Raw genomic sequence first — 12,010 nt, forward strand, 5'->3', positions numbered from 1 at the left:
CAACCACTGTAGCAATTGTTGAAACCTGGCTTTCATTATTGATAGGTTACTGGTAGTTTCATCAATTATCAAGTTTAGTGACTGATACTCATAGGACAATAAATATCCCTGCAGGTTAGCCAGCTTGACGTGACAAAGACACACACGACCAGTATGGACAGTCCGTATGACAGAGGTGATCAGTCTGATGATGGAGAGGACCAAAGTGAGGTAGGCGAGTCCACTTTTCGTGACCAGCAAGAGGAAGAAGCTGTTTCTGGAGTGTCAGATTCCGAGTCTGACAGTGACCCGGAAGCAGATCCAGATGGAACTGATTCTGGTTATGACAACAATGATGGTGTTGGAGTTGTTCCGGAGCTGTCCCTCATGGATGGCGAGTCAATCCTGGTCCAACAGCCACTTGAAATGGAAGGTGAAGGTGACGGAGATGAGGGTGAGCTTTATTGTAACATAATGATATATATGTCTTACATATTGAAAATTACATCAGTGGTATATATATGTCCATAATTGTAGACTTAGAAACAACATTATATCATCCAAATGTCAATTCTATTTTAAGAACTGTCAATAACGGAGATCAAAACTGTCTATATAAGGATTGAGCAGGGTTTTCATTGTATATTGAGCAGGGTTTTCATTGTATATTGAGCAGGGTTTTGATGGTATATTGAGCAGGGTTTTGATTGTATATTGAGCAGGGTTTGATTGTATATTGAGGAGGGTTGTCATTGTATATTGAGGAGGGTTTTCATTGTATATTGAGCAGGGTTTTGATGGTATATTGAGCAGGGTTTGATTGTATATTGAGGAGGGTTTTCATTATATATTGAGCAGGGTTTTGATGGTATATTGAGCAGGGTTTTGATTGTATATTGAGCAGGGTTTGATTGTATATTGAGCAGGGTTTTGATTGTATATTGAGCAGGGTTTGATTGTATATTGAGCAGGGTTTGATTGTATATTGAGCAGGGTTTGATTGTATATTGAGCAGGGTTTTGATTGTATATTGAGGAGGGTTGTCATTGTATATTGAGGAGGGTTTTCATTGTATATTGAGCAGGGTTTTGATGGTATATTGAGCAGGGTTTGATTGTATATTGAGCAGGGTTTTGATTGTATATTGAGCAGGGTTTTGATTGTATATTGAGCAGGGTTTTGATGGTATATTGAGGAGGGTTTTGATTGTATATTGAGCAGGGTTTTGATTGTATATTGAGCAGGGTTTTGATTGTATATTGAGCAGGGTTTTGATGGTATATTGAGGAGGGTTTTGATTGTATATTGAGCAGGGTTTTGATTGTATATTGAGCAGGGTTTTGATTGTATATTGAGCAGGGTTTGATTGTATATTGAGCAGGGTTTTGATTGTATATTGAGCAGGGTTTGATTGTATATTGAGCAGGGTTTTGATTGTATATTGAGCAGGGTTTGATTGTATATTGAGCAGGGTTTTGATTGTATTTATTTCTTTGGTTGAAGATATTTTCATTTAAGTGTGTTAGAATCATCACATATTGTACACGGATGGAAATCAGTTGAATAAACTGTTATGTAAAATTTTGATTTATATCAATTATGTAAAATGAAAATGATGAATGTTTATTGATGGTTTTAAAGGTGTGTTAGACTTGAAGCTGAGATCCCTACCCTGTAATGTTAACCATATATTAAACCCGCTCTCTAATTTAGGACTATACTTGGGATCAACCCCTAGTTGATCAGGTTCTGGTCCTAGATGTTCAGGTTCTGGTCCTAGATGTTCAGGTTCTGGTCCTAGATGTTCAGGTTCTTTCAGGTTCTTGTCTTGGTTGTTCAGGGTCTAGTCATAGTTGTTCAAGTTCTGGTCCTAGATGTTCAGGTTCTGGTCCTATTTGTTCATGTTCTGGTAATGGTTGTTTAGGTTCTGTTCTTGGTTGATCCATATTGAATCAGTTGTTCCTCCATTACATGGGGACTTCACTGTTGAATTCTCTACCATATAACAAATCTGACAATCACTGATACATTGACAATCAAGAAATACTGCGGTAATGACTCCTAATGAAGAGAAACAAGGTTAGTGATGAGCACTGGACCATCATGCACCTTGTTATAATTCTTCTCTTCTAGGAAACCGAATTATTTCTTTGCTTGGAATCCCAATATTGAATGAGGTCCTGTTATTGAAAGATATGAAGACATTTCTTTATATTACTTACAACTTTCTCTTCTCATGGTAATCAATAGCAAACATCCTCTTATCATCGTTACTGGCTGTAATTATCTCTGACAGGACTTACCTGTGATCTGACAAAATCAATTTGTATTTTATCCGATCATAAAAAGGTAGACTCGTTTCCAAGTGTCAAGAAGCTTTATTTCATGTTTTAACTTACTTCAATATTTAAACTTGACAACAATATATATATGGTGTTTATTTAAATTTACTAGGAATTTTGGTATTGTTTTTTGGGGAAAAAAGGCATATTTTTTAGTGTAATTTATGGTTTGAATACATAAAGTCAGATATTTATTTATCTTATTTTTGTTAACATGTTGTACATGTATTTTCTGGATAAATAAAGAGGCTACTCGTTTAGAATTAAATATCTGTAAAATATTTCTGTTTGTATATAACACCCATTTAATTGATTATATATTCACTCAAATGAAATGACTGTACTTTGTAGATAAATCTGATTGTGTTTGTGATAGTTACTAAATTAAATGATAATATTGTATAAAGCTTGTCAATTAAACTGTACATTGTGAAAGGAAGTAGATTCCTTTTGTTATATTGAATTAAAATACGCTTCAATACTATCTAATTTTAAAAGTTAATTATCCAGGTAGATAAAAGACTATTATGGTATTCTGATAGGTCTTGTGTATACATGTAGGACAATCATTCTAACAATAAAGACATGTTTACTGATAAGTCACACATGTTGTTATATGTTAAGGGTGTAGATTTCAGGTCTGCTGTGTCATAACAGATGGTGTTTCAAGATTACCGTCGGAGGACTTCGTCTTATTGTCCTTCATATAGGTAGTTACAAGGCGTCCATTTAAAACTGCCGACTGATACTAAGGCTCATGGTATATTATCTATCACGAGATGTTTGGAAATAGACCAGAGTCTACCGTCTATCCATTCAACATACATATTGTGTACATGTTGGTATTTTTGTAGTCTGTCATTTTGTCTTGGTTGGAATTCACAGTTTAAACAATAGTTGGCAAATTATAAACTTTGACTGGCTGCAGCTAAAGTTATTAAGAATTAGCAATCATCTGTCTTTAGTTAGTAAACGAAGATTAATTTATTGAAATTGATACAAGTATTTTTTTGGAATTAATAATGTATGTGTGTACTTTGTATGGAGATATGTCCTGTACAAGTCATTGCTGTGGTGTTATGTTTGAAGATAATTTCTGGATCCTTTGTCATAACCTATGCTTCATTTAACTCCATAATTTGGCTCATTGTTAGAATTGTTTTATTCAATATTCAAGTACAATATCGTGAATGTCAAGCCATTCATATTGTAGTTCTGAGTAGCCTAATTATGCATGACCTATATTTCAATGTTTTTTTTATCAAGGAATTTTTCCCCTGTATGAATGTGAACACTTTTTCTTTAATTGTTGATTATAAACCATAAAATACTTCACTGTTTAATTTGGCTGTTGAAACAAATTTTGATTAGTTTTGCCCAAGGCATACAAACATACATATAAGATTGTTTTGATTTGGTTCTGTGTTTCCTAAGGATGCTGAAGGAAATTTTTAAAATTTTACCCAATCAGATCCCTTCATTCTTGCTTTCTGTACAGTTTCTTCTTTCCGTTTCTTGTACACTCGTCCTCTCTTGACCTCTATTTCACATCAGCAATAGAGTGTTGCCATTTCAATTAAAATTCGAAAAAAAATTCCATCTATTTTATTTGAGACCTTGAACAAGCAGAATTCAGCTGTGAGAGGAAAATATAGGAAATCAAACAGGTTTTAATTATGAATAATTTATAAAGGATTGAAAAAAATAATTTGGTGACAAAATATAGATGAAAATGTTGAGTGAAGAGTGAATATAATAGTGTTTACCATCTGTTGTGACTTGTAGATACTGGTATAAGCACACAGGCTGATGACGTGTCAGAATATGAAGGGGAGGGCACTAGTCGCACAGAACAGCTACAGCAGGCTGACCTTGAAAAGAAAGAACTAGAAAAAAAAGCAAAAAAGAAGAAGAAAAAGAAAAAGTAAGTGTATCCATGACTGTTGTGTTGTTAGTAAAAAAATAAACATATGTGTAAAATAAACATATGTGTAAAATAAACATATGTGTAAAATGGTCTCTGAGGAAATACTGTCCAACACTCCTAGTTGGAACCTGTCGAATATGTGTACTATTTTTCATTGCTTGTATTTTTTACTTTGATACTTGATATTTGAAGACTACCGTCATCAGATGAATGACTATTCCAATTGGCCTGCATCGGTGGTCAGTCATCTGTCTATCTGTCGTCCAGCCATTGCTGATTGGTACTTTCCCAAATTTCATATGCAGGTTTCCCTTGGTCCCTAGTTGTGCCGTTTTGATTTTAAGACTGATCAGAGAAGTAATTGATCTGATCTTTATTTAAGAGAGTTAAAGTGTGCTGCACACAAAGTTCTGAATGGATTTTTCTAAAAACTCATATGTAGATGTTCTTTGGTCCTTTCAATTCTGCTCTGCATCTTATGGACTAATGTTAGCAAATAGTTAAAGCACCTGTCAATAAGATATATATGATTGAGAGCAAATAAGAGGAAAGATTCAAGTTATGAAGAAATGCTAGATAAAGATCATGCTGTGGACAGTATGGTGGGCACCAAGATCGCATTGGGAACTCAGGTTTTATAAGTATTACTGTAGCAAAATTTATGATATAATTACGTATGATATATCATCCAGGGATGTTGTAGAATTTTGTGCTACTTAATGGGGTTTGAGAAATCTTGTCACAATTAGATTTTAAACCAAGAACATAAGTTGGTATGATCTGTATATATTTTGGACCTATATACAGAGGTCCCTGTATGATCTGTGTATATTTTGGACCTATATACAGAGGTCCCTGTATGATCTGTGTATATTTTGGACCTATATACAGAGGTCCCTGTATGATCTGTATATATTTTGGACCTATATACAGAGGTCCCTGTATAGTAAACGCTACTTATTGAAAATTTGTGTATTTCCCTTTTTTTCAGAATATACTACATCTGCCTTGCCAACTGCAAGTATGAAGTTGGTACGTATATACTTAATATTTACCCGAGGCAAAGTTTGTAGTGATCAGCTAGTGGGAATCTAGTCATAACTGTTGTAGGAGAAGTATCATCTAAAGTCACTTACAGGTGTGTTGGTTTAAAACAACACTTTTGGAAAAGGAAATTATTTTGCTGAAATAAACCTGGGCTTTTATCAAAATAATTTGAAGTAAATAACTGATACTTTATTGGCTGTTAAAATGTTGGTAACATTTAACATTCGTCATTCATGTTTGTTCTTGTTTGGACTACATGTATATTAAGGAATAAGATTTATATAATTTGCACCTACTGCCAATGTTTTGGTTGATTTCACTACTACAGCACTGGTTGGTGGCTTGATACATTCCCGATACTTTGGATTGGTACAAATTTGGCTGGGCTATCTCTGGTGATAATTAGGGAATATGTATCAAATTACAGACACTTATTTAGGTTTAACTTATGAAAATGAATTTTCATCAGAGATAAAAAAAAAGGAGAAAATTTTATTCAACATTTCAACTTCTTATCTTAAATTTAGTTGTATCAGTGCAATTCCACAGGAACATAGTAATCTGTCTTATTCTTTATCACATGTACATATTTTGTTTGTATTTGAAACTTAAGACCCTAGATATGGTTGTAAACTTAAGACCCTAGATATGGTTGTAAACTTAAGACCCTAGATATGGTTGTAAACTTAAGACCCAAGATATGGTTGTAAACTTAAGACCCTAGTTATGGTTGTTAACTTAAGAACCTAGTTATGGTTGTAAACTTAAGACCCTAGTTATGGTTGTAAACTTAAGACCCTAGTTATGGTTGTAAAGAGTAATCAAATACAGTATTGCCTGCACTAAAATTCTAATGTTTTGATCCCTATTAATTTCAAAACCCTGCTATTTGCTTATATATTGTTATTTCAACCACATGAACAAACAAGAAGAGTCTACCGGTATCTGAATGCCTTTTGATAGCATTGGAAGATAACTCTTGATCAGGTGTTCCAAAATGAGTTGGCCTAAGAAAGATGTGGAAAATATGAAAACCTGTTATTTACTGTGTTGACTTTAAGTAACAGGTTTAAATGAGAATATCAGGTGATGTATGGTAACACAGCATTTTTTCAAAAACATTTTTGTATTTCTGAAACCTAAAATGATAAAACAGACATTGTCCATCTGTCTTACTCACCTTGGTGTCCCCAAACTTATTCAGATGCTGTTTGGCAGGTTTTTTTTTAGGATACTTCACACAAATGATTAGTGATGAAGTTTAGATGTGCACAACACTGCTCTTATCTAAATATTTTGGGGTTACCAGTTCTTTACACCAGTTGTTGGGAAACAACAAAAACTGTAACCTTTTCTTGAATTCTATTTGCATTATGTAAAACTAGTTACATAAGCTTATTTTAAACAATGTGTAGATAATTAGTTATTTTGACTTGTTACAGTACGTAAGGTATCCCGAAAGTTTGGATTTAAGGAGGTTGGAGAAGATGAAGACTGGACTCTCTATTGGACCGATTATTCTGTGGCACTGGAACGTGTGATGGACATGAAGAAGTACCAGGTACATTACTTAATACTTGTCTGTAGACAGATTGTCTCTGTATCAAAAATATGCTCGACTGTAGACTCTATCACATGTCAGAAGACAGACTTCCTCTTGTCTGTAGACAGATTTTCTCTTGTCTTTAGACAGATTTTCTCTTGTCTGTAGACAGATTTTCTCTTGTCTGTAGACAGATTTTCTCTTGTCTGTAATAAGATTTTCTCTTGTCTGTAGACAGATTTTCTCTTGTCTGTAATAAGATTTTTCTCTTGTCTGTAATAAGATTTTCTCTTGTCTGTAGACAGATTTTCTCTTGTCTGTAGAAATATTTTCTCTTGTCTGTAATAAGATTTTCTCTTGTCTGTAATAAGATTTTCTCTTGTCTGTAGACAGATTTTCTCTTGTCTGTAATAAGATTTTCTCTTGTCTGTAGACAGATTTTCTCTTGTCTTTAGACAGATTTTCTCTTGTCTGTAGACAGATTTTCTTTGTCTGTAATAAGATTTTCTCTTGTCTGTAGACAGATTTTCTCTTGTCTGTAATAAGATTTTCTCTTGTCTTTAGACTGATTTTCTCTTGTCTGTAGACTGTAATAAGATTTTCTCTTGTCTGTAGACAGATTTTCTCTTGTCTGTAATAAGATTTTCTCTTGTCTGTAGACAGATTTTCTCTTGTCTGTAATAAGATTTTCTCTTGTCTGTAATAAGATTTTCTCTTGTCTGTAGACAGATTTTCTCTTGTCTGTAATAAGATTTTCTCTTGTCTGTAATAAGATTTTCTCTTGTCTGTAATAAGATTTTCTCTTGTCTGTAATAAGATTTTCTCTTGTCTGTAGACAGATTTTCTCTTGTCTGTAATAAGATTTTCTCTTGTCTGTAGACAGATTTTCTCTTGTCTGTAATAAGATTTTCTCTTGTCTGTAGACAGATTTTCTCTTGTCTGTAGACAGATTTTCTCTTGTCTGTAATAAGATTTTCTCTTGTCTGTAGACAGATTTTCTCTTGTCTGTAATAAGATTTTCTCTTGTCTGTAATAAGATTTTCTCTTGTCTGTAGACAGATTTTCTCTTGTCTGTAGACAGATTTTCTCTTGTCTGTAGATAAGATTTTCTTTCTCTTGATTTTCTCTTGTCTTTAGACAGATTTTCTCTTGTCTGTAGACAGTCTTGTCTTTAGACAGATTTTCTCTTGTCTGTAATAAGATTTTCTCTTGTCTTTAGACAGATTTTCTCTTCTCTGTAATAAGATTTTCTCTTGTCTTTAGACAGATTTTCTCTTCTCTGTAATAAGATTTTCTCTTGTCTTTAGACAGATTTTCTCTTGTCTGTAATAAGATTTTCTCTTGTCTGTAATAAGATTTTCTCTTGTCTTTAGACAGATTTTCTCTTCTCTGTAATAAGATTTTCTCTTGTCTTTAGACAGATTTTCTCTTCTCTGTAATAAGATTTTCTCTTGTCTGTAGACAGATTTTCTCTTGTCTGTAATAAGATTTTCTCTTGTCTTTAGACAGATTTTCTCTTCTCTGTAATAAGATTTTCTCTTGTCTGTAGACAGATTTTCTCTTCTCTGTTGATTTTCTTGTCTTTAGATTTTCTCTTCTCTGTAATAAGATTTTCTCTTGTCTGTAATAGACAGATTTTCTCTTGTCTGTAATAAGACAGATTTTCTCTTGTCTTTAGACAGATTTTTCTCTTAAGATTTTCTCTTGTAGACAGATTTTTCTCTTGTAATAAGATTTTCTCTTGTAGACAGAATAAGATTTTCTCTTGTCTGTAGACAGATTTTCTCTTGTCTGTAATCAGATTTTCTCTTGTCTGTAATAAGATTTTCTCTTGTCTGTAGACAGATTTTCTCTTGTCTGTAATAAGATTTTCTCTTGTCTGTAGACAGATTTTCTCTTGTCTGTAGATTTTCTCTTGTCTGTAGAAGATTTTCTCTTGTCTGTAGATTTTCTCTTGTCTGTAAGATTTTCTCTTGTCTGTAGACAGATTTTCTCTTTCTGTAATAAGATTTTCTCTTGTCTGTAGACAGATTTTCTCTTGTCTGTAATAAGATTTTCTCTTGTCTGTAGACAGATTTTCTCTTGTCTGTAGACAGATTTTCTCTTGTCTGTAGACAGATTTTCTCTTGTCTGTAATAAGATTTTCTCTTGTCTGTAGACAGATTTTCTCTTGTCTGTTAGAGATTTTCTCTTGTCTGTAGACAGATTTTCTCTTGTCTGTAGACAGATTTTCTCTTGTCTGTAGACAGATTTTCTCTTGTCTGTAGACAGATTTTCTCTTGTCTGTAGACAGATTTTCTCTTGTCTGTAGACAGATTTTCTCTTGTCTGTAGACAGATTTTCTCTTGTCTGTAGACAGATTTTCTCTTGTCTGTAGACAGATTTTCTCTTGTCTGTAATAAGATTTTCTCTTGTCTGTAGACAGATTTTCTCTTGTCTGTAGACAGATTTTCTCTTGTCTGTAGACAGATTTTCTCTTGTCTGTAGACAGATTTTCTCTTGTCTGTAGACAGATTTTCTCTTGTCTGACAGAAGATTTTCTCTTGTCTGTAGACAGATTTTCTCTTGTCTGTAAGATTTTCTCTTGTCTGTAGACAGATTTTCTCTTGTCTGTAGATTTTCTCTTGTCTGTAGACAGATTTTCTCTTGTCTGTAGACAGATTTTCTCTTGTCTGTAGACAGATTTTCTCTTGTCTGTAGACAGATTTTCTCTTGTCTGTAATAAGATTTTCTCTTGTCTGTAGACAGATTTTCTCTTGTCTGTAATAAGATTTTCTCTTGTCTGTAGACAGATTTTCTCTTGTCTGTAGACAGATTTTCTCTTGTCTGTAATAGACAGAAGATTTTCTCTTGTCTGTAGACAGATTTTCTCTTGTCTGTAGACAGATTTTCTCTTGTCTGTAATAAGATTTTCTCTTGTCTGTAGACAGATTTTCTCTTGTCTGTAGACAGATTTTCTCTTGTCTGTAATAAGATTTTCTCTTTAGACAGATTTTCTCTTGTCTGTAGACAGATTTTCTCTTGTCTGTAATAAGATTTTCTCTTGTCTGTAGACAGATTTTCTCTTGTCTGTAATAAGATTTTCTCTTGTCTGTAGACAGATTTTCTCTTGTCTGTAGACAGATTTTCTCTTGTCTGTAATAAGATTTTCTCTTGTCTGTAGACAGATTTTCTCTTGTCTGTAATAAGATTTTCTCTTGTCTGTAGACAGATTTTCTCTTGTCTGTAATAAGATTTTCTCTTGTCTGTAGACAGATTTTCTCTTGTCTGTAGACAGATTTTCTCTTGTCTGTAATAAGATTTTCTCTTGTCTGTAGACAGATTTTCTCTTGTCTGTAGACAGATTTTCTCTTGTCTGTAGACAGATTTTCTCTTGTCTGTAGACAGATTTTCTCTTGTCTGTAGACAGATTTTCTCTTGTCTGTAGACATATTTTCTCTTGTCTGTAGACAGATTTTCTCTTGTCTGTAGACAGATTTTCTCTTGTCTGTAGACAGATTTTCTCTTGTCTGTAGACAGATTTTCTCTTGTCTGTAGACAGATTTTCTCTTGTCTGTAGACAGATTTTCTCTCTGTCTGTAGACTAATTTTCTCTCTGTCATTGACTACTGATTACATGAATTAGATACCACTGTTGAATTGGAAAAAATACATAACCCATAAAACAAGACAAAGTAATAGTGTTGTAATGTCTGGTAAATAAAAGACAAAGTAATAGTGTTGTAATGTCTGGTAGGTAAAAGACAAAGTAATAGTGTTGTAATGTCTGGTAGATAAAAGACAAAGTAATAGTGTTGTAATGTCTGGTAGATAAAAGACAAAGTAATAGTGTTGTAATGTCTGGTAGATAATAACTTAAAAAACTTATTTATATAGTAATAATCAATGTAATTATGTACTTTTGATTGAGTCATTTTTAAATTTTTTTTTATCACTTTATTGATTTGTTATCATTTAAATGTGGTGATTGGATATAATGAATATTTGTATGCAACTGTATAAATCTGTAATCATCTCATTTCTGAAAAAAAACATTAAGTAAAAAAAAAATTTAGTTTAACATCAATAATCGCTGTTGTCATATTGTAGTTTTTGTATTTTACATTTATTATAAACACTTGTCATTTACTTGTCATTTACATTGAAGTTATGTACAACAAACTGTGAATTATATCTATATGTTATCAGTAGATAAGGATATAACAGTTTTCTTTGATATCTCACAACAACCTGTATGCAGCATTAATAAACATAAAAATGAAGGGAATCATCAGACAGTTTTACTGCTCCATCTGTTCTCATGTAAACTCATTCCTTCTGTAACCATGGAGAAACAAGTTGGTGAAATTTTGTGTTGTCTTATTGAATCTTTTACGGCTGTATCTTCTTCAGAAAATTAACCATTTTCCTGGGATGAGTGAAATTTGTCGAAAAGACATGCTGGCTAGAAACATGAACAGAATGCTGAAATTGTTCCCTAAAGATTACAATGTATTCCCGAAAACCTGGTGTCTTCCTGCTGAGTAAGTGTACAGTGAGAGAATGACTTGGTGTTATAGACACTGACGGACACTAGAGCTTCACCACTCTATTCAGCCTTACCAGTTGACATTGACTGTGTATTCTCTGTGTATTTTATATATACAGTATGTAAAACATGGGCTGCTTTTGCCTAACCCAGTCGAAACGTTCAAGTGGTCTGGAGTTAATTCCACTCTACACAAACGCACATGTACCAATGTTATACCTCATATATGTAAAGCTCAAAATACACAGTTTCAGAATTTCCCCTCATTCATAAAACAGTTACCTAAAATTATGATACCATCCCACTTCACACATATTTTATAGCACAATGCTTCCAGAAAGAGTGCATCAACTCTACCTTTTATGCAAAAATTTTCAAAACCAATGATATTCAGCAAATTAGTTTGGGACAGGTATGGCTGGACTGTTAAATTTGCATGTCCCATATATATACTGCAGTCCAGCCTTGGTCCGGATCTGTGCCTGGCAGGTTTTTTTTTTTTTTCGCAAATTCAACTGGTCCAGCCATTTCAAATGTTGTTTTCCCTAGAGTAATAAATATCAATAAAATTACCTTATATCACAACCTCACAGATCACTTCACAATATTTCTGATTAATTTTATGTCTAAAAGTGTCTTTTGCT

General features: G+C 33.3%; 1 protein-coding gene across 1 annotated transcript in view; it reads left to right on the forward strand.

Annotated features, from left to right (window-relative positions):
* The first annotated feature begins 153 nt into the window (after nucleotides 1-153).
* LOC132556098 (tubulin polyglutamylase TTLL13-like) overlaps nucleotides 154-12,010 on the forward strand; it is a 48,237-nt gene continuing 36,380 nt past the window's right edge. Inside the window, exons 1-5 of the mRNA XM_060220485.1 lie at nucleotides 154-433; nucleotides 4,107-4,245; nucleotides 5,240-5,280; nucleotides 6,738-6,856; nucleotides 11,231-11,361. Of these exons, the coding sequence (XP_060076468.1) occupies nucleotides 154-433; nucleotides 4,107-4,245; nucleotides 5,240-5,280; nucleotides 6,738-6,856; nucleotides 11,231-11,361 (710 nt within the window). The remainder of the gene's footprint in view (nucleotides 434-4,106; nucleotides 4,246-5,239; nucleotides 5,281-6,737; nucleotides 6,857-11,230; nucleotides 11,362-12,010) is intronic.

The sequence above is a fragment of the Ylistrum balloti genome, unplaced genomic scaffold (assembly GCF_031769215.1).
Source record: "Ylistrum balloti isolate Yb309-2 unplaced genomic scaffold, AGI_CSIRO_Ybal_v1 Utg370544, whole genome shotgun sequence".
Lineage (NCBI taxonomy): Eukaryota > Metazoa > Mollusca > Bivalvia > Pectinida > Pectinidae > Ylistrum > Ylistrum balloti.